Source organism: Arvicanthis niloticus, chromosome 10, assembly GCF_011762505.2.
Source record: "Arvicanthis niloticus isolate mArvNil1 chromosome 10, mArvNil1.pat.X, whole genome shotgun sequence".
Classification (NCBI taxonomy): Eukaryota; Metazoa; Chordata; class Mammalia; order Rodentia; family Muridae; genus Arvicanthis; species Arvicanthis niloticus.
Genome location: NC_047667.1, coordinates 28,058,859 through 28,081,239, shown reverse-complemented (window position 1 = coordinate 28,081,239; position 22,381 = coordinate 28,058,859). Strand labels below are relative to the sequence as shown.

The window sequence follows — 22,381 nt, the reverse complement described above, 5'->3', positions numbered from 1 at the left end:
AAATAACATAAGCAGCACAACCTCTCTCTGCAGAAAAGATCACAATCACTTCAGCTTGGCTTTTGCTTTATGTTTTTTTAATTATATTTTATCATATAGCATAATTATATATCACACATATAATTATTTGCTCATTTGGATACCTTATAAAAGTACTCAACACATACATATACAACATGGTAATATTTCATTCAGATCATTCATTTTCACTTTTTTACAATTAATTCATTTCCCTGATGTAGTGTTCTACTACATTATAATTTATTCATTAAAAAAATTTCCCAGGCTAGAGAGATGGTTCAGCAGTTAAGTGCACCCACTGCTCTTCCAACGGGGTCCAAGTTCACTTTCCAACATCCACTCTGGAGAAGCTCACAATCTCCTGTAATTCCAGCTCAGGGGATCTGGTATCCTCTCCCACAATCTGTGGGCAATGCATTATGTGCACCTAAAATATATTTAAAAAAAAAAAAAAAAAAAAAAAAACCTCCCCTTCTCTTTCTCTACTGTTTTATGGCTGATGTTATTCAATTTGGATATACTGAACTTTGCAAAGCAATTACATGCAGTATTTCATTAGTTCAAGTATGATTCTTGCAACTCCTGTCTCTGTTTTGGTCTCTGTGGTACTTACTGGGATTACATGGGGTGTGGATATCTTCCTTATATACTCTATCTCCTGACTTTCTACCCATCTATCTACGGTTTGTCTCTATGCAGTGTATCCTGGGTCATTTCTATTTCACACAGTTCTTCAGCTCAAGGAATCTCTCTACACTTATATCTAACCAAGATAAATGTTTCCTTTGACTTCAGAGATTCTTCTTTAATGCGATATTGTCACACTATTATAATAGGAACAGAACTCAAGCTGTCAGATGTGGTGGCAAGTCCACAGAGTCATCTCAATAGCCCATAACACATTTTTAAATAATGGTATGTGGTATAGCTTCTTAATAGATTAAACAGACACACACACACACACAAACACACACAAACACACAGAGAGAGAGAGACACACACAAGGCAGGGAGTAACACTTAACTCAAACACACATTAGATGGCCCTGGGGCTGCATCATTATACTCTGGAATCTAACTTACTATCAACATGGAGACAACAAGAGACAGGGATCTTAAAGGAACAACTTCATCTTAGGAAATACACATCTCTGTTTTAAATTCATATAAGCCTCTCTTTGAGGTAAAACTTTACTATTTAAAAGACAGTTATATTACCACAAAGTATATTTAGCCACAAATTATCTTTAATTCATCAAACTATGAATGGCATTAACTCATCATCAATTTGATACCTAATTCATAACTAATTTGAAGGTAATTTTTATCGGATGTCGTTTTCTGCACTAACAGTTTTGTTAGTCTGGTGGTTCTCCAAGGCATTGATGTTTGGCTCCTAGCTTCGTGCTGCTTACAACACAGTGTTAGTGTAAGTAAGGCTGCATGCAGAGATAGTTTTATATTTAAAATGTCGATGTGGAATAAGACAATCAAGTAGTTATAAGTAAATAAAGATTGTGTAAACAGGAACTAAGACAACCTGATCTAAGAGATTTGTGATCACATAGTACAAACAAGCAAAATACATTGCCTAAGGCTGCAGACAGCTCAGCAGTTAGAAGCACTTTCTGCTGTGGCCGAGGATCAGGGTTCAGTTTCTAGCATCCACAGTAGATCTGACCTCCCCTGGCCTCCAAAGGTCTCTGATAATATTTGATATATATAAACTCACATAGCATAAGCAAATAAACATAAAAAAGCAACATAAGAGGCACATGCCTTTAATCCCAGCATTTGGGAGGCACAGGAAGGCAGATGTCTGTGAGTTCAAGGACAACCTAGTTTGCATATGATGTTCTAGGCCAGCCAAAGGTACATAGTGAAACTCTGTCTCAAAAAACAAAAGACCCAGTGTCTCTGAAAACTAAAATATCTGAATTATGATGTCAATCTTGGCTACTCTGAAATAATATTTAGATATCCTAAACAAAACTCAGGACATACTCTATAACTGTGATTTACATTTATATTATCAACTGGATTATACTATGATGATCTCAGTGTGCTCAGCACCCAAGTCCATTTCTGTGGACGTATAGCCTTCTGTAGTACATCCCTGAGCTTACCTACTTTTCCTGAGGCATTTACAATATTTTTCTTTCATTTTTGGGATTATGATATAATTATATCATTTCTCCCTTCCCTCATTCCAAACCCTCCCATATGCCCCTTTTTGCTCTCTTTCAAACTCATGGCCTCTTTTTTCATTAATTATTATTGTAAGCATGTAAGTGCACACACACATACACCTCCAAATATAGCCTGCTCAGTCCATACACTGTTACTCAGATATATGATTTCAGGACCAAGCATTGGTGTGCTCTTCCCTGGAAAAAGGGAGTACTCCTCCTCCTCACCCTCCCTAGCATTTCTACAGCATACAAGGTTTCAGGAGTGCTCCACCACGGGAGCACTACAAGGCATTCTTCTGTCTACCATACAAAGACAACGTCCTGATTCAGAGAAGACACTCCTCAGGTCAGGTTGTTGATGTTTTATAAGCCTGGATGTAGTTTTAGGGCAGCAGATAAGCACTGAACAGCAGTGTTCCCTGTACAGAGCAAATGTGTGTAGGTTCAGTCTTACCTGCTTAAACAGCTGAAGGTTCACTGCAGTCTCCAGGAACTGTTTCATCACACTTGAGCGGTGCTTTACAAAGCTCTCCTCACAGAAGGTGATGGGCTCGCCCTAGATAGAAGTAAAGATGTTCAGGACATCAATAAAAGGTCAGTCAGAGAGAACTAGTCTCTTGAGGAAACACATTGAGTGTCACAGAGGATATGAAATACAAAATCAACAAACGCATCCTGCATAGTAGTGCCAGCTTGTAGGAATATCTACTGACATGCCTGTCCAACAGGCCTTCCCTCAGGAAACCCTGATGCTCTTAAAACTGTTCAATCTCACCCACTCAGAGAAGAGTATGTCAGTGAAATGCAAATGTTTAACACTGGTAGCTTGATTTTTAAGTATAAAAATATCAAGTATACTTCAACAACTTAAGCATCTACAATTACTTTTCTTGCTGATTAGACATTTTTTTTCACATCAGATTTATTCATTGTGGTATATGATGTGTGAGTTTTGGCCTGCATGTATGTATGCTGGATGCCTTTGGAAGTCAGAGGACAACATGAGATAACCTGTATCTGGAATTACAGGTGGTTGGCAATCATCATGTGGGTGCTGGGAATCAAAAATAGGTCCTCTGTAAGAACAGTCCGTGCCCTTAACTGCACAGCATTCTCTCCAGCCCCAACACCACTCTTGCTGTAAAGAATGTTGCATGTAAAGCCTGCTTCCTGGTTTTGCCACTTATATTACTTATGATCACCGGTTGGTTTTCAAATATTGGAAATTTTTATAACTATCTTCTCTTAATGATTGCAAGTATAATCCCGACTCACTGTACTGGGTTGGGCTCCACTTGGCAACTGCCTTCATGCTAACCAGTGACATCTTTGAGTTGTCTGAGGGTTACTCCACCAGATGCTCTGTCTCTCACCCACAAGGACTCATACTTCACACCCAGTTACACCTGCAGAGTCATCTCTTGCTGCCTGATTCCGCCCAGTGCCCATCCCGACACTTCCCACAGTCCACTTGGCATACCTGACATACATACAGATAAGTGACTGTATTTCATGTTCAAAATGAGAGTGGAGACTAATGACAATTCACTTACTAGAATGAATTTTGTAGCAATCCTTATGTTGCAGTAAACCATTAAGGATCCTATAAGAACTCTGAAAATTATCAATTCTAATTTAACTGTTAAACAGACTCAGTGTTCTGATTATAAGAGTCTGTAAGTAAAATGCTAGAAACTGGCTCTGGCGTGGGTAAAAATAATGACTAATAACATAATTCTTTGGCAGAATTCAACATAAATAGCCTATATCACAATTCCTACTAAAGTACCCTTTTCCCTTCAAAATATCAAAAGTGTGGCCTTATGAGCTTCTTATTGATATAAAAGTGAGATGAATATTGATACTCTCATAGGCACTGTACCTGTACAACACATTTAGGAATACAAAGCTTAGACCCAGTCATTCTTTAACTTTTTAAACAGATTTGAGATGGTCAGCCTGTGAGTTAAGGGACTATAGCAAATTCATGGCTTTGAGTTTATTGTTACGGTATTTTCCATATTTTCTTTAGAAATAGCTGAGAGGAGTTAACAGACAACAGTCCAGGTTACCTTACATGGATAGTTGGTTTTCAAAACGTCAGAAGTCCATAGAATTGACGTTACAAATATTTCTATATTAATGTTCATTTTGATTAGAGACCTGTCTGCTTCTGACAGCTTCCTGTCATGGATTCTAAGAAGAAATTGAGCATCCTTGGAGTTACTCCAGTTGTGCGGTGACAGCCTCTAGGCAAGAATTGCCTCTTTCCATCAACAGACAAATTACTGTCCAGAAAAGGACGCACTTGCAGAATAGTCGACTGATTATATCTGCCTAGACAGAGTAATCAGCCCTTAATAATTCTGCAGCACTAAGGTCTGTCAGATGATCCTGGGCCAGAAGGCTGAAGATCAGATGTGCCAACGTTTTGTAGTACAGGGACTGTCCAGGTGTTCAGTGGTCTCTATAAATTGGCTAAGTTTTAGAAGCTATGCTTTGTGCTTCCCATAACTTCAGTTAACTCAGTCATTCTGGATTTCTGATGGGGTTGAAGACCTATAGTCTCATAGCCAATCCTGGCTATTTACCTTGAGAGAAAAGATTTGAGTGGACGGTTTTCAGCTGACATTCATTCTAAAGCCAAGGAAAAAGCCAGGTTCAGAACTAAGTGTTTTAGTTAGGAGAGATGACAGAGGTTCTGGTTAGTCAACAAAATGATGGACTGGGTATTAGGACTATCTTGTACCTCACTGGTACAAATTGGCATAATTATGCTCTAATTGTATTTTGAGAGAAAATTTTATTTTAACAGGAAAGGTGCTAAGTAGGAGGAGCTAAGGGGGAAGGAGTACAGAGAGGAAGAGAAGGAGTAAGGAGAGAAGGAGAAGAAGGAGAGGAGAAGCTAGGTGATGAGAGAGAGAAACAGAGAGGGGGGGATATCGAAGCAGATGTTCACGGGTCTCCACCAGTCAAAGATAGTTGATATATCTAGGTTGGGTATTGGGTTACACTTCTGATTGAGCATTACCAAACTTATAAAGCCTCTGATTAACATTTTTTTTTAAAGTGTATAAAAGCAAAAAGGAAAAGGGGGCATGGGATAGGGGTTTTCTAGGGGTTGGGGAAAAATGGGGAAAGGGAATGGCATCTGAAATATAAATAAAATATCCAATAAAAAAAAAAAAAGAAAAGTGTGGCCTTCACCACATGCATTTCTGTTAGTATTCTGGACTCCTAAACTCCCACTAGAATGAGCATTAAACTGTCTATAGTACCGGAGGACTTCTCTGATTCACAGCTCCAAATCTGTTATCATTCTGACCAAAAACTCCTTCTAAGGGTCAGAATGGATATGGTACAGTGACCATACTATATGGTCCTACTGCCAGTGCTCCTGTGGGTACAGGTCTACTTATTATAGTACCTTAGGTAATCTCTGGGCCCCAACCCTACTGCCTCTGTCTCTAACCCATTTAGTCTACTTAGTGTATGCAGACTTACTTAGTCTACTGTCAGTGTATGCAGAGTTGCAGGTCTACCTATTGCATCATGCGTAGTCTTTGCCCTCCTTCCTTCCCTCTTCCCCCACACCAACCCACTGAGTATACACAATGCTTCCAGCATACACATGGATGGATGCAAGTACAACTATTATAGAATATATAATCTCTCAGAGGTCCCATCCCTGAAGAAAACGTATTTTCCCTCTTCTGGAAGCCACCAAGTATCAACAGCTTCTCAGCTCTGAATGGGACTTAATGAAATTCTACTAGATTTGTGCTGGCATTCTGGCTGGCTTAATCATGTACAGGTCTTATGCATGCAGTCATAATCACTGAGAATTCATATGTGCACATGTGTAAGACTGAATACTCTCATCACAGCAGGTTAGCAAGTAGAAAAACCAAAGGCTACTGCTCAGCTGGCTTTCTCCTTTTTCCTTCTGACTGGATTCCAGTCCTCCAGACAGTGCTAGGCACTTTCAAGATGGTTCTTCCCCCTCAGTTAATCCCTTCAGGAAATGGTCCCACAAAAACACACAAAAAAGTAAGGCTCACTAGCTGCTTCTTAATCTGATCATGTTGACAAATTAACTAGCCAATAAATAAACATCCCTTAAATCTTTTTGAGACAGTGTCTTGCTATGTAGCTATGGATGTTACTCTGGGTCTCTGAGTAAACCAGGCCAGCCTCAAACCAGTAGTGATGCTCCTGCCTCAGCCTCCCTAAGGCTGGGATTACAGGAGAATACCACCCTACCTGGCTTCAGTCAAAAAGATTTAAAGCAAGGTCTAATCAAAGAATCCATACTCAAAGCTTGTTAGAGGGTTCTCTCTTCACAGCTGTTCTACCGGACTGAGGACATCAAAATATATTTATAAGAGATAAGATCATGAAATAATTTTAACTTCTATACTTGGTCCTTCTTTATTTTATACCTAACAAAATATATTAAAAATACAGGTCAAATATATAAATGATCAAAAAGTTCTGAAATACAAGCAAACACTTTTAATGAATTATGTACTGGGTAATATATGAAGATAATACCTGTAGTGGTTTGAATGTGAATTGTTCCAGAGGCTCATATATTTGATACTTGGTTCCCTGGTTGGTGAAATTGTTTGGGAAGGATTGAGATATATGGCTTTGTTGGAGTAGGTATATAAGTGGGGGCAGCCTTTTAAGTTTCAGAAGAAAAAAATCATGTAATTCCCAGTTTGTTCTCTCTCTCTCTAATCTCTCTCTAATCTCTCTCTCTCTCTCTCTCTCTCTCTCTCTCTCTCTCTCTCTCTCTCTCTCTCTCTCTCTCTCTGTGTGTGTGTGTGTGTGTGTGTCTGTCTCTCTCTCTCTGTGCCTCTCTGTCTCCCTCCCCCCTCCCATTGTAAATGTGAACCCTCAGCTATTCCTTCCTTCCAACATCATGGACTCTAACCCTCTGAAAGTGTAAGCATGGTGTTTTTGTCACAGCAATAGAAAACTAGGACAGAGGCTGGTCCCAGGAAGGAAGCTATTGCTTTGATAGGCCTAACCATGCTGGAATGTGGTAGACTATGAGACTTGCACTAGGGAAGTGGTTAAATATTGTAACAGGTCATCCTAGTGGGAGCCAGGAAGACAGTAACAGTGAGAGCAACGTGGACTATGGAGGCTCAACTCAAGGAACAATATTATTATTGGAGAGGAACAATATTAGCAACTGGGCTAGAGACTGTTCTTGTGATATTTTGACAAGGAATGTCACTGCTTTCTTCCCTTGACCTAATAATTTACCTGTGACTAAACCGAAAAGTAGTAAACTCATTTCCTTGGTAGAGGAAGATAGACTACTATTGACTCATCTTCATTCACAAGACAAGGCGGAGGGGTGGGGTTGGCAGCACATAGAGAATTGTATGAGTCTTTTGAAATCTCAAAGCCTACCTTAGTGACAGTTATTGCTAATTGCACTTATGCTGGTCGACAATGAAAAAAAAAAAAAAAAACAAGTGGAGAAAAAGAAATAGAGAACAAACATCTTAAGAGAAAAAGAGCAACAGGAAATGTAATGTTGGAGCCAAGGCTTGTGCAGAAAACTAAAAGGCTAAAGAATGGCCTTGTCTGAAAGGGAATGAAGGAAGTAGTAAACTCAGGGCAAGACCCCACCCACCCAACTAAGTTTTTAACTTGTGAAAAGGCATGCTTCTGAAAATAAACAACAACAACAAAATTAAAGCTATTGATGTGACTGAAGGGGTACCAGGGTTCACCCCAAGTTGGTAGTCAAACTTGGCAGTGTCCACAACATAGTTCTGGGCTTTAGAACTGTGAAAGACGCATGAGGAAAGGGGTGCTAGAATCTTCCTCCATGGTTAACAAGAGCCACTGAGGCCAGGCATGTTGCACAGGAGTCTCTGAATAAAAGCCTTGAAAGGTCATTTCATGAAGCTATGAGATTCTTGATTTGTGTTGGAAACCCCAAGATATTATGGGTGCCAGATCCATGGGATATCAGTCAAGGAGAGCTGCATGGTAGAAGTGGAACCAGTGGAGCAGAGAAAAGCATGTTGCAGAAAGTAAAGCTAGAAGAGTGGAGCCCTTTGACATCAGCATAGAGCTACAGGCCTTAGAGTTTGTGGGTTTCAGTCTTGCATTGGTCCAGTATTTCCTCACTATGTCCGAATGCCTTCCTTTTAGAATGGTAAGGTATATTTTGTGCCACTGTATGTTAGAATTATGTAACATGATTTCTTATTTTATGGTGGGTTCAAGTGAAGAGAGTCCCTTGAGTCTCAGAAGAGACTTAGGACTTTAAAACTGTGTTGAGACTGTGAAAAACTATGGGGAATTTTGAAGTTGACCTAAATGCATTTGGTATTGTGATATGGCCACAAGCCTATTAAGGGCCAGGAAGTAGAATGCGGTAGTTTGAATGAGAATGGCCCCAAATGCCCATATATTTGAATATTTGGTTCATAGTTAGGAGAAGTGTTTTGGAAGGATTGGAAGTGTGGCCCTTTTGGAAGAGATGTGTCACTGAGGGAAGGGCTTTGAGATTGCAAAGGACTCATCTAATCCCCACTGCTCTCTTGGCCTCATGGAAGTAGACCAAAACATGGGCTCAAAGCTCCTTCTTTGCTCTACCATCATGGACTCTAACCCTCTGAAATCATAAGCCAAATTAAGTGATTTCTTTTATAAGTTGCCTCTGACTCAGTGTTTTCTTATAGTAACAGAAAGGTAACTAAGACAATATCTAATGAAGCATTTTGTTTTTAATAAAAAAGTTGTTTTCCTTAATAAACATAATTCCTTAAAATAGTAAAAGTTACTCCTCATAAAGAGAAAACAAAGGAAATTTATCTAAATACTGATGATTATTTAAAAGTTATGTTTTCATTCTAGATTGTCAGAGAATCATAAAAGCATGCAAAATAAAAATGCTGTTTCCCATGTCCCAAAATATGTTAAAGTAGAAAAACCAAAGAAAGTTTTAAATATCTATATGTAAATGAAATAAATAAATCCACAGTTAAGATATGACGTGCTAACAGGAAAAATACTCTATGATAAATTATTTCCAACAGGCACCGGAAATACGGCTTTTGAGATGCTTGGACCTGAGTCTCAGAAATGTTTATGCACAGAAGTCATTTATGAGTCCATTGAAACTCTGAAATGGATAAATATTGAACTGTACAAGCAAAGGCAATTCATGTTAGAGCTGGAGGGCATTATCTTATCTAGCACCCTACACACTGGCAACCTGAATCATTTTAAAAATATCTTTTGTTTCAACTTTTTACATTTTTCATTTCACATTTGAAGTCTTCCATAAATATTAAGAGAAAAATTTAGTTCATAAAAACAAATATTTAAATGTAACAACAACAAAAAGAGCAAAGTGGTATCTTCAAGCTTTCTTCCTTACTATTTTAAAAACTGATTTTGATAAATCTCTAACTAAAAATGATTTTGTTTTTTAAGCTCACCTTTTTTTGACTTAAGTAATCTGAATAATAGCATACTCAACTGCATTTATATGACTGTTTCCACTCTTTCAAAGAATGAGATTCTTACCATTTTTTAAGACTTTCCAAATAATATATGTATATGAGGTACATTATTTAAAATTCTTTAATACCCTTCAAATGTACATATTTTAGAAAGACTATTATGTGTTGTGATTGAGATAAGTCTTCCCTCAATGGCCTATATACTAAAGTAATGGATATTAGTCCATGAAAAAAAATGGAAGACTGTGAGAAGACATGGAAACCTACTAAAAGGTTTTCTGTTCATTTGAGACATGCCCTTGATTGAGCCCTTCCTTCTTTCTCTTCATCATTATGTGTACAGTGTTACTCCCCAACATGATCCCTGTCATATGGTACTGCCATACCTGATTCTCAAGAGCAACAGGACCACCGTAGACTTAAACCTCCTGAATTATAATACAAAATAGGCCCTTTCTTTTCATAATTGATTTTGGCAGGTATTTTGTTAAAGTGATAAATACAGAAATAAGATTAGATAGATAGATAGATAGATAGATAGATAGATAGATAGATACAAACACAGATACAGAGAGAGAGACAGAGAGAGAGAGAGAGAGAGAGAGAGAGAGAGAGAGAGAGAGAGAGAGAAGATATATTCACCCACTTAAAAACTCTTCTAATAGCTCAAAACCCCTTTAAATGCATAAGAGCTACATGATGAGAACCACTAAGAAGACAGGTTATGATCAACAGGTTTGCACATCAATTGTGGAAGACAGATCAGGAAGGCATAAAAGTTCTCACTTGTCAAACATGCTACAGACCAAGGGTTAAAAGTAATCTAGCAATGGCAGGCCTTTGTGTGACTTTTTATAAATCCAACGTGTTTAATCTTAAAAATGTACAAATTTGGGCCACAGAAAAGGTGCATGCCCCCAAACCCCAGAACCTGAGGCCAAATCTGCAGGACTCATATAAGTGGAAGGAAAGAAATGACACCTTGAAGGTGTCCTCTGACATCCACATGCATGCTGTGTCACATGCATGCCTATATGCACACAAAATACAAATGGAAAAACATTAGCAGATGATGCATCTGGTCCTGGAATGGTCTTTTAGGAGTCTTTTATTAAAATCAGCCTAGCAGCCTTTACAGAGAAACAAATGTGCTTGACTTGTACCATTGTAGACCAGCTGGATTCTGGGATATAATTTTAGTAATTTTAGGGAATTAAAATAAAACGCAAGATGTAAGATATGCTAAATAGGCAAGGCCATTTCAGAAAATGTTATGAACCAGGAAGACAACAAACATTCAACTATCAGCACGACTGAAAGTGCTAATTTTCTTAGCTCCTGCTTTGCTTCTGCCCTAACCAAGCGATTAATTAGACCTACTATGTGTTGAGCTTCAGGGTGACTTTAAGATCAAGGAAGTGATTTTAAGTACTTGAACATAATTTATGAATTCACTCACAAGTAAATATTCCACTTGTAGAAATCTAAGTTGGTGACAGGCCAAAGGTCCTGGGGAATATTAGCTAGTGACAGTGAGAAGAGCTAAAAAGCACAAGCTGATGAATTGCAGCAAAAATAATCTTTAAAGCACAATTTTTTGAGTTTTAAAGAGAGCCACGACGATTCCTTCAGTTGTGATATTAAGATGTTTTCTTTTTCTTCCCTCATTCTAGGGGCTGTGGAAAAGCAGTTACATCAGTGATGAAGAGATGGCTTACAGGCTTGTATCTCAGAGCATCTCTGTAGGAGCCAAACAAAGCTGCCTGCGCCCTCAGAAAGGCTCGAGCCACTCCGTCTCCCGTAGCTGTGGACTGCTTCTTCAGCTTGTTTTTCAAGGCCGAGACCTGCATGGCAGAGAGGAACAGTTAAATTAACACCTCAGAAATTGGTACAGCGAGGTACGAACCCAATCAGCAGGCAAAGCGCAATGTCTGCAGGTCAGCCAAAATCCATCCTCCTCCCAGATAGCTTATCTTTTTAGCTGCACAGAGCACCTGCTGCTCTGTTAATTGAAACAGGAGCGGGAGAGGATAGCAATGTGCTAATGCAAATTGGTTTATGCTCTCTTTTTTCTCCCAAGGCCTCTTGACATAACTAAGCTTTAATTATTTACAGTAAACTGCTTGTGAGGCACTTTCCTGCAGATTTTTAGCAATTATAACGTGTGTCTACTTGTTTGGAGATAAAGCTGGTTCAGGAGCATTCATTTCTGTTGTGCACTGTTATTTGTTATGAGTCCTTCAAGATCATTTACAATTTTATTTTCAGTTTGGAGGCGTCATTTGCATAAGTAATTTTCGCTTTTTATCATTAACAGAAGACAAGAGAGAAGAGATAAAGTTATAGAGACCATATCATGAGCGGAAAATTATGTAATGCAAGTGTTATACATTATCTCATTTAAATTTCATCACATTTTCCTAAGAAAAACATTCATGCTCTCATTTAGAAATGAAATAAAGTTGGGGCAAATGATAGAAACTACTTTGTTTTCACCATGTGGCTACTCTGGGGTAGAGCTGTGCTGCAAACCCAGTGTCCGCGGTTTCTCATTACCACGGGCTGGACTGGAGTTCTATATCCCTGCCGTATTAATCGGCAATCAGAACAAAAATACTAATGTTTTGAAAACAGAGATATTTTATCTGGGAATCTGCAAACCTTGAAAAATGGTTGAATTATTACAATATTTTCTGCCAGTTCTATCTCCTAATTTCGGGTGCTCTGCACTTTAGAAATGCAACTACATTCATGGACTGGTTTTCAGTGGCTCACACTCAGGATGTTAACTCTTTCTATTCATTTCACTAACTACTGTCAATCAACATAGAAAACTATAGTCTCTACTCTCAAAAGCACCAAATTCCATCCACATTCCTTATCAATGTTTTAAATAGAAATATGTGGGGGTCACCGTCTCAGAAGCCAGGAGGAAGAGGAATGAAGGGAAGAACTCTATGAGGGGACCGGGAGGGGGCAGCATTTGGGATGTAAATAAATGAAATAATTAATAAAAAATAAAGAATATGTAAAGTTGCATCACAAGTCTATTTACTTACACAAATCAAAATAAATTTAGTTAAATTTTAACTGTACTGCTCTCTCAACACAGCGTATTATCTGTATAGGCTCCCGGGTAATACAATAATATCATTTATCCTCTACATTCATGCAAAGGGAATGTTTTTATTTCTTTGTTCAAGTCGTCCTGGCTACTCTTGTAGATGCTGATTGTAATCGAAGTGTGAACCTAATTAACAGCTAAACTTTGAATAATGCTAATGAGAAATGAGCGGCATCAGAGGGAAGACCAGCTCTACAGGTGATAAACCTTCACAGTAGTGACATTTCCCAGTGTAAAGTCACAGTTACTGTGATCTCATCAAAGAAACAGACCCCCATTGGGTCCAATTATAACTTTAGTTTTGAAAAATTATCGAGTTATGGTATTCATAATCTATGCAGAAAGGCCTTTGTGGTATAGGTCTTCTCCCCATAGCTGTGATCTTTTCAATTTATATCCAAGCGCCACAGATTCAGATGAAAGTTTAGAGCCTAATTCATTTAGTCACAAAGTGCTGAACCTGATTCATTTCAGAGAAAGGTTTTATTTTAAAATCTAACCTCAGTTTAGGTAATCCACATATTCAAACAATAATGCAGTTCCAACACATTTCAGACTTAATGTCCTCTATTCTGCTTTGAAAGGTTATTTTTCGATAGTTAAAGAAAAAATAGAGATAATTATCAAAATATAGATCCAATAATTGTTCTTCCCATACAGATTATAGTACAAGGAAGGTATTTCCAGTGGTTAAGAACATTATGAAAGCTAAATGAATAGCTGGTTTTTAACATCTTTGCTACAAAAGAATGAAAAAAAAAAAAAAAACCACCTATTTACAAAAGCTATCCCTTGTATCTTTGCAAAACAAAGTTCCTTGATTTATAATTTTCAGTAAAACTGACATTTCAGTTCTTCATAAAAAAAGGAAAGAGTATTGATAGGAAGTCAGCACTCACTCATGGACAGCATCGTCCACTGCAGCCTTTCCTTCACCATGCCCTGGACTGTGCAACTGCTACCCAAACTATCCGTGAGAATTTGTCACAGCACTAAGCCCTTCCTGACAAAAGGAGGACACTGCCTTCACTTCTACAGTCAGTCACCTGGTGAATGCTTAGGAGTATTTTGCAGATATCCAGTATACAGGAAAGAAAGAAGAAAAAGGAAGTCCCTATTCTATAACTATGCTTCCCAAAATGGCAGCCATCAGCCACATGAGCAAATAAATGTCCTTATCCAAGTCCATACCTTCTCCAAATATAAGCAGACCTCATGTCTAGAATATTCTGCACACAAGGTAACCTCACAACACATTTTATGTTCACTATATTTTTGAAACACTATTTTGGGCATGGAGTTAAATAAAAAACATCATTAAATCAATTTCACCTCTTCTTTGAATTTATAAATCAGATTTCTAGAGAGCTTGTGATGTGCTGCGTGGCATTCATCATGTTTCTCTTGGTTAGTGCTATGGTAAATGACCATCCTATCTAATCTCATATAAATATGTAAGGGTTAAAATTTCCCAGCAAGAAAAATGCTATTTTTTCTTTGTTTATTTCTGTATTATTTCAAGTACATTACAAAGATTTTTTTCTTTCTTTCTTGTTCTAGATTGCCACAACTGTCACTGGATCTGAGCAGTTCCATGGGGCAGAGGGACAGGTGAATTCAAGATTTCTGTGTGTGGATATAGATGCTCAATAAATTGTCTATCAAAATGAAATTGTTTTTAAAAGTCCATCTTAGAAATAAGTGAATTAATCTAATATAAACTGACTGTATTGAGCCTTGCTGTGTTCACTGGCCTTTAGATCACTGCAGTAAATCAACACTGGTTACCATTGCCCTTTGGTGCTAATTAGCTTTTAGCAGTTTATAATCTATAATCTGATGGTGTCTCTTCTAAACCCTTTGTGATAACTGCTCTGGGAAATAGCATTTTCTACTTTAGTTCCAAGCTTCTACCTTTAGGTATGAAATAAACATACATCTTCCTATGTAATTGGAAAACTTAATTAACATATAACTCTAAATTCAGAAAAATATATAGAACTTTGGTCATGAGGCTACCACAAATACTGTTATAGTCAAAAAGAATGGAGGTTTTTTTTCCCCCTTAGGAAAGTAAACCCTCACTTGCTAAAGATTACATCACAACTCTTACTATTCTTTATTTTAGACATTTTTCTCCCTATAATTATATTCTTGGTCTAGTTAGATATTTACAGGTCCAAAAAAAAAATGAGTGAAAAAAAAATCTTTAGGAATAACTATTTTATTTCTCATCTTAAATGTTTAGATTCCCTTTACATAAGGAGAATTTGGGTGTCAAAGCAACCATTCCTAGCATTAGAAGCAGGATTTTAGCAGTGGGAGTTTACAGCATAATCAATAATATTGACATCAACTGTCTACGTTGTCCCTCTTAGCAATGAAGTGACTATGAAGAAAAAGAAAAAACGTCCACATGTAAACAGGGCAAATGGAACAAATAGAGTGTGGGACCATGTATTCATCATAGCCGGGCAAGGAAGTCACTAAGTCTGTAGGACAGGCATGTCTGCAGGGTGTTTGTCATAGAAACAGTGGGGATTTCTTTTCACTTCTGTAACACCATTTGGATTTTAAAAAAATGACTGCTTTACCTAGATATTCTAATTTTATTTTCAGCATCATGGTAAAGAGCAAGGATGAAAATGTTCAGCAACAACAACGATCAGCATGGCATAACCCCAAGGAACCGTAAGTGGCACGCATACCTTGGCTAATTATCTAGAGATAGTTAAGTCATGGATATAAAACCAGCACTTCATTAAAACAGCTAAATACCTAACTATATTCTAAGTTTTGTTAATAAATGTTATTTTCACCCCTCCATGAGGAAACTTCTCTTTGCAACAAATGGAGACCATTACAGAAAAACACAACTGATCAAACTGCAGCGTTGTGGGGTCCAGTCCCAACTGACACATCTATAGGACACACCTGCATCTAAGGCTCAGAAATCATTGCCTAAGAAGGAGCAGAGGATCAGGGGGTTTGCTGTGAGGTTGACTTCTACAAATGTTAGAAGGTATAGCCATAAAGTCTTGCCAAGATGAATGCCTAAAATGAGCAGAATAAGGATAACACCAATAGACATGATAACACAGACAGAGGAAATCCGAAGGTCTCGACCCTAGATAAAGAACACCAGGTAATTAAGAAATTCTAAGAGTGGAAAGAGCATAATTAATTGTTCAATACCAAGTGATCATCTCTAGAAATGTACACATACAAATAACACTGTATGGACAGAATAGGTTGTATTTATATATTCTGAAATATGCACACACCTGTAACAATAATTTTTAAAAGAGTGATACTTTGATCATTATGTAGGCCACTGATACAGAAAAACACTACGAGCTTAGCTGTCTATGAAAGGCTTATGTAAGTTTTTGTGCTGATAAAAATGGTACCTAAGCTTCACCAAGATTCTTTTCACTTCAGCTTCCTGGTTGTAGAGCTGATAGCTCCCAGGTCACAGCCACACATTCTCCCTACTTGTAATGGCTGTCCTTCCTAAATCTGAGTAAAGCATGCATAACCTAGTCATTTTCTTTGTGACAGTGTAAGACCAGGCAAATGGAATATGAACTGGGGTGGGTGTACCTTACCTGGTTTTCTCATTTCATCTGAAGCAAAGTAGAAAACAGAGCAGCTACCTTAACCCTGGAGGGGATGCTGTGTCTTATAGATGGAAGTTGCTTCACAGCTCAGAACAATATTCCTTTTAATTATTATACAATAAATAATTTTTAACATTTTGTAAGTGATTGTCTTTTTATTTTGGATGTTCAATATAATTATAATAGTATGCCCTTTCCTTTCCCCTTCAAACCCTCCCACATACTCTTCCTTGCTCTCCTTTTTCATTAATAGTTGTTACATGCATATATGTATACACCTTCATATTCCTAAACATAGCCTTCTCAGTCTGTATAACATTACATGTATATGTGTTTTCAGGTCTGACAATTTGGTATTGGATAAAAGAAATACTTTGATCAAGACTGATGAATTCTCTCTGCTATGATATCTTAACCTGTACCCTAGTTGATTTATCACTTAAAGTAGAAACAGTATTATACAACTGAATGTTCCTCATAAGAGATACGAGCACACACCAAACTCTGTAGTTTCTCATACTGGCAAACCTAAAATTCAGCATTCAATGAACTGACACATCATCAGTTGCCAGCCAGGCCATGAGGACGGAGGCCATATTAAGCCAGAGAAGAACACTGAGCTCTCAAAATCCTATACATTATTATGAAAGGCAATTCCTTCAGGGACCATAAAGGCTAACACTTACTTTATTTTCCCTGCATCTAAACCTAGAACAAGTCTATTCTCTATGTCTCAATGAACTAGAACTGCCATGTCAATCTCTTCAATTGCACCTGTTCCTTTTCTTTATAACATGTCTCCATCTACAAAGCTAGATGAGTCACTGTTAATGTAAAGTGCCTTTAAATGAAATATGTATTTTCTTATTTACCACTGTATTATCAGCTCTCAGCAGGACATGAGTACACAGTAGGTGCTTGATAAATACATGTTGACCCAATGAATGTTTCAAAGTGAAATAAACAAAACTGATTGTTCCAGAGATGATGTTACTTTAACTCTAGTTTTCTCTAGCAGAGCATCTATGATGAGCAGGATCATAATTCATTTCAAAGTTCACCAAGTCATTATGATAGAAGCAAAGTTTAGAACAGTTCCAAGGAAGTAGGTTCAGTGCTACATACCACAACACTGTCTTCAGTATGAAGATTCAAGGCTTTATAGGACTAGAATAAAAGGGAGAAGGCTTTGAAAGATAAAAACCGAAGTCTGCCATTCCATCGCCACTCCTAACTAGCAGGAAGAAAGCAGAGAAGCATGCCACTAACACAGCATAAGTAGAGAGCAATGGGGACTGGAGGGATAGGGAATGACATCTTTAAAATGAAAGGCTTGAGGAAGTCCATAGAATACATGAGCACTTACAGACACTAAAGACAGCAAACACTAAATCAACTTCATAAATGACAAAAAAGAGAGGTATAAAGAAGAGATTCACTCAAGTTTGGGCTAGCTCTTACTCAAGTGAGAGAAAACAAAGATTCCTGAAATATTCATAAGCACATCGAAGGCTGAGGGTTTGTTTCTATTTTTCCCTGCCCTCTTCTTATATTTGGGCCCCATATATTTAAACTATACAAGAAAAGAGCAGAGAAATAATAATATCTGAAATATTTTACCTACTAGAAAACAAAAAGCTCTTCTTTTAAAATGATCACATGTAAGAAAATAATCATTTTAAAAGATGGTAAGTTTTCACAATTAGAAAGAAAGCCTTCATAGTGTGGGCTTTTCCAGTTAAGCAAGAAATAAAATGTGTTATATGTTGTATTATAGGAAAAAATACATTCTGAATTTCTTTCTTCTTTTCATTATGAAAGTCAAACAAAATTATTCTTATATAATATTCTAGATAATAACTACACTGAGATTTTAAAAAGCAGACTTCTGTGTCAAGAAATTTAAACAGTGTAGCATTTCTCCTCAGTAATCACTCATCTCATGCTTACTGACGTACAAAGCGCAACATAGAGGCTGGTATGGCAGAGGTGTGTAACTGACATCTGACTCCTGGGAGCTGAGGCTGAGGATGCATAGACTTCTTCAGGAACAAACTAAAACCAGGGTCACTTCCTCAAGTCTATTCTATCCACTAAACGTTCTCCACGTTATGCTATAATTTGAAGAAAGTCCTAGTATCTTTCCTAGTATCTTGCCACAAGCAAGCATTTGTTAAAGACTTTACTGACCATTCAGTGCAATCAAGATTATAGCAGAGCTGTGACAAACCTGGAACTAATATCATATTCTTGAGAGCCTTATCTTCTTTATAACATATACTGTGACATTTAACTTGTTAAAGCCTTCATGTTAAATTAGAGGATCCAGCCAAGGAATTAAACATTTATTGATATTCATGACCACAAGAGATTAATTTATATACTTTATAATTTTAAGTTATTTTTAAATCCTCTGAAATAGCCAATTCTTTTCTAAACTGATTTAAAACAAATAAACTCCCTTAAATATAGCTACTCAAAAATTTAATACAACGTTTGTGTTTTGGAGGTTTTCTCTAGTTCTTCGGGTTCCTCATGAGTTTTGTTGATGATTGAAAAATCATGAATTTTTTCATATCACAATAGAATCATTAGCATATTCCTTCAAAAAATATTCGAATATATGTGTAACAAGAGTAAGAGTTTATATAAGACCATTTATAAGAAGTACTTCCTAATATTTTAGTAACTTAAAAGGTTTCATACCGAACATAGCTGTCTAGTATAACAGCCCCTAAACTAGTAATGTCGCAGTGGATGTCTGATATTTGTGATTTTAATTATACTGATTATTATACATAACATTTAAAGGTAGTGGATACTTTTATAAATTCCTATCATAGAAAAATATTTTCCAGTTATACAATTTGCAAGGTGAAAATACCATTAAAAAACAGTGCTGAAAAAATATAAGTCAAATCTATCAAGTTCTGACTCCGTTCCCAAGGCAGGAATGGCAAGCTGCTGTTGAACGAACTGCAAACAAGCTCCTCATAACTCACAAACGTGCCCGACATTTGCTGGGAGGAACTGTGCTCTACGACGTGGGACACAGATACAAGGACCAAGCTTAGCACTAAAGCCCCAGCATTTACAGTATACTTCCTGGGCTTACCTAAAGTAAGAGCACGCTCTTTAATGAACTAAACATCTTCCAAAGATGGTTATGCATATTACAGCTTTGTCAGCTGTCACTTCTCAGCCGCTTTCATCTTTAAAACTTGGTTTATAACTGCTGATCTTAGCATTCCTATGAAAGCATATTTCCTAAACCATACCATAATTCTAATTATCAGCCTGGTTTTCCAACAAGTAAATATGTTATGTTTTTACTTTATGAATAGTAACATTTTCCAAATTATAAAATATAAATAATGATAAAAATTAAAATGACCAGTAAAACTAAGAAACATAAAATTTTAAACTGCTACATAATTAAACTAAATTTGTCTATAAATATGTGAAATGAGAGGTTTCAATAGTTCATTTTCTGAAATTAAATGAACTCATTTGAAATTTCCCCTGTTATATATAATTGAGCCTTTTTCCCACTCTCATAAACACACTACAATAACACTAACTCTGATTGATGGTTATTTCACCCTAAAGTTTACTTTTTTATTTCAAAATACTCCAACTACATGTCTGAAAATGTCTACCTGCAATATTATTGAAATAAAGTTACAATACATTCATACACAAGCTACAACAGCATGTTTCAATGTGTCAGTCTTCAAAAGCTTTTCTGTAAAATAATATCCTTAATAACATTTACAATAAAACACTTGAGTTCACTTTGTCTTTCTCTTTCTTTTCTTTTCTTTTCTTTTCTTTTCTTTTTTTATGATCCAAATCTATAGTGAAATGATGGAATCAAAAAACAAGTGTTCTTGTCAGAAAACAGGAAGAAAGGTTTTTTTTCCCCCTCCCAAAAGGAAAACAAAGGATTCCTGAAGCTTGCCCTGATTTATTTTTCCAATTTTAAATACCTTAAGAGCAGCGGAAGTGCTACTGGCGTGGTAGTATTTCTAACAGTCAATAAATCTAAAATATTATGTGTGAATATTGGAATGAAGCCATTAAGAAGATTACAGCATGCAACGCACCAGAGGGTCCACAGGAGAAAAGGGCTAGTAATTCAGGACAACTGTGACCACTGACCTTTGAGCAGCCATGGCCACTGGTCAATGTGACACAGTAATAGAGTGCACATGCACACACAGTCACCCAGCCTGTAAGCATAATTTAAATGCTTTACTGGATGATTTTTAAACAGCCTCATTTTAAATTTCAGTTAATTTATTAACTAATCAAACAATGCCAATAGTAATACCTTTCAAGCTTTAAAACTATTTATTAATGTAAATCACACATTAAAAACTGAGTTATCATTCAGGATTTTATCAGATCTTACTTAAATATTTGCCATTTTAAACTGTGTTGTGTTTCCTCCAGAGCTCTAAAAGGTCAGCCCTGAAAAAAACTGATAAAAATGAGAACCTTCTTAGAGATGCTTTTAACAACAGCCTAAAGTATTTTAGAAATTCAGCATAACATTAATACACCTATTTTCAACAAATGGCTCTCATTCTACCAGAGCTTTTATTTGCCAAGTCTTCAGCTATCCGCAAGTCTGAGGCCATCAGACCGCAGCATCTCTGCAAGCCGCGTGGGCTAGCTGGCAAGGCTCCTTTTACCTGCAGGCTCACAATGGCAGTTAGCCTAATGTGCTAAGTAAGCTGCATACTGACTCTTTTGTAACCTCATATTTGTATCTGTGCATCTCTGTATGCTGGTTAGCAGCCCTATACATTTAAATCAATATCTTAATTACAAAATATTATATAAGAGAAGTACTTCTCAGTTCAAAGGAATTCCCATTATGCTGAGACTTCAAAGGCTTGTCTCAAGGATCGAGCTCAGTGCACTATACAGATTTTAATATCATGTAGAGAAAGGCTGAGTTCCTCTCTCTCTTCTTTTCAGTAAACAACCCTTCCTCCTAAAGCATAACAGTAGAAAATTTGCATAGCATAAGGAAAATGTTTAGAAAAGCTAGAATGCTATTTTCATAACTTCACTATCTAGTGAAAAATATTTGGATGGATTTCTAAACGCACAGAACCCCTCTCTGCAGAACTCCATAAAGAAGCGTCTTGTTGCATAAGGTTAACAAGACAGCATCAGTGTCCACTGGTGTGAGCTTGGGTTGCTCACAAAGAACAATTTTACTACAATGAGAGCACAGTTCAGTTTAATGAGTTTAAAGGTCAGAGAATGGTTTGGTTATTGATAAGCATAAAGTAATCTTGCTTTGTTATTAAATTTCCATTTTCCTATCATTGGCTTAAGAACAAACTAGGTTAGAATTGGTTTATTTTTTTTAATTGGATATTTTTAATTACTTTTTCAAACTCCTTAATAATAAAGAAAAAATATTGCAAAGTTTATGTTCAATTCTCAAATTTTAATAACCTTGAAAAGAATGGGGATTTGAGGGCTTTTTTAAAAAGAAGAGTTATTTTAATCTTAGAATGATGCTATTAAGATATTTAAATAGCCATTAATTCTATAGAGAAATAGCACTAGTTTGCAATTTTGCTTTATATTAAAGAGCATAAAAGCCAAAACTACAATTTTATACTGATTATTTAATATAAAATACAGAATATATCCTACTGAAAACTGCAAACGTCTCACACACACACACACACACACACACACACACACTGCAAGATCAAAGTCCCAAAGAGAACTGGCACTTAATTTATCAGCTTTACATACAAAAGACAGTTTTCGTCATTTCAAAAGGATCAGATGTCTTTTATGACAAACTGGGTTTGCAGTTTAATTTACAAATAGAATTCTAAGTAAGCATTCTCTCCTCTGCCAAAGCAGATGACAAACTGTAGTTTTTCATTCTTGT

The 22,381-nt window shown here is 36.8% G+C and overlaps 1 protein-coding gene across 3 annotated transcripts in view; it reads right to left on the bottom strand.

The window, feature by feature from the left end:
• Positions 1-22,381, bottom strand: part of Dennd1b (DENN domain containing 1B) — a 191,756-nt gene that overhangs the window by 48,311 nt on the left and 121,064 nt on the right. For all 3 annotated transcript variants that reach the window (XM_034513152.2, XM_034513153.2, XM_076941283.1), the window contains 2 exons: positions 11,430-11,555; positions 2,667-2,768 (listed from right to left, as the gene is read on the bottom strand). In XM_034513152.2, the coding sequence (XP_034369043.1) occupies positions 2,667-2,768; positions 11,430-11,555 (228 nt within the window). The remainder of the gene's footprint in view (positions 1-2,666; positions 2,769-11,429; positions 11,556-22,381) is intronic.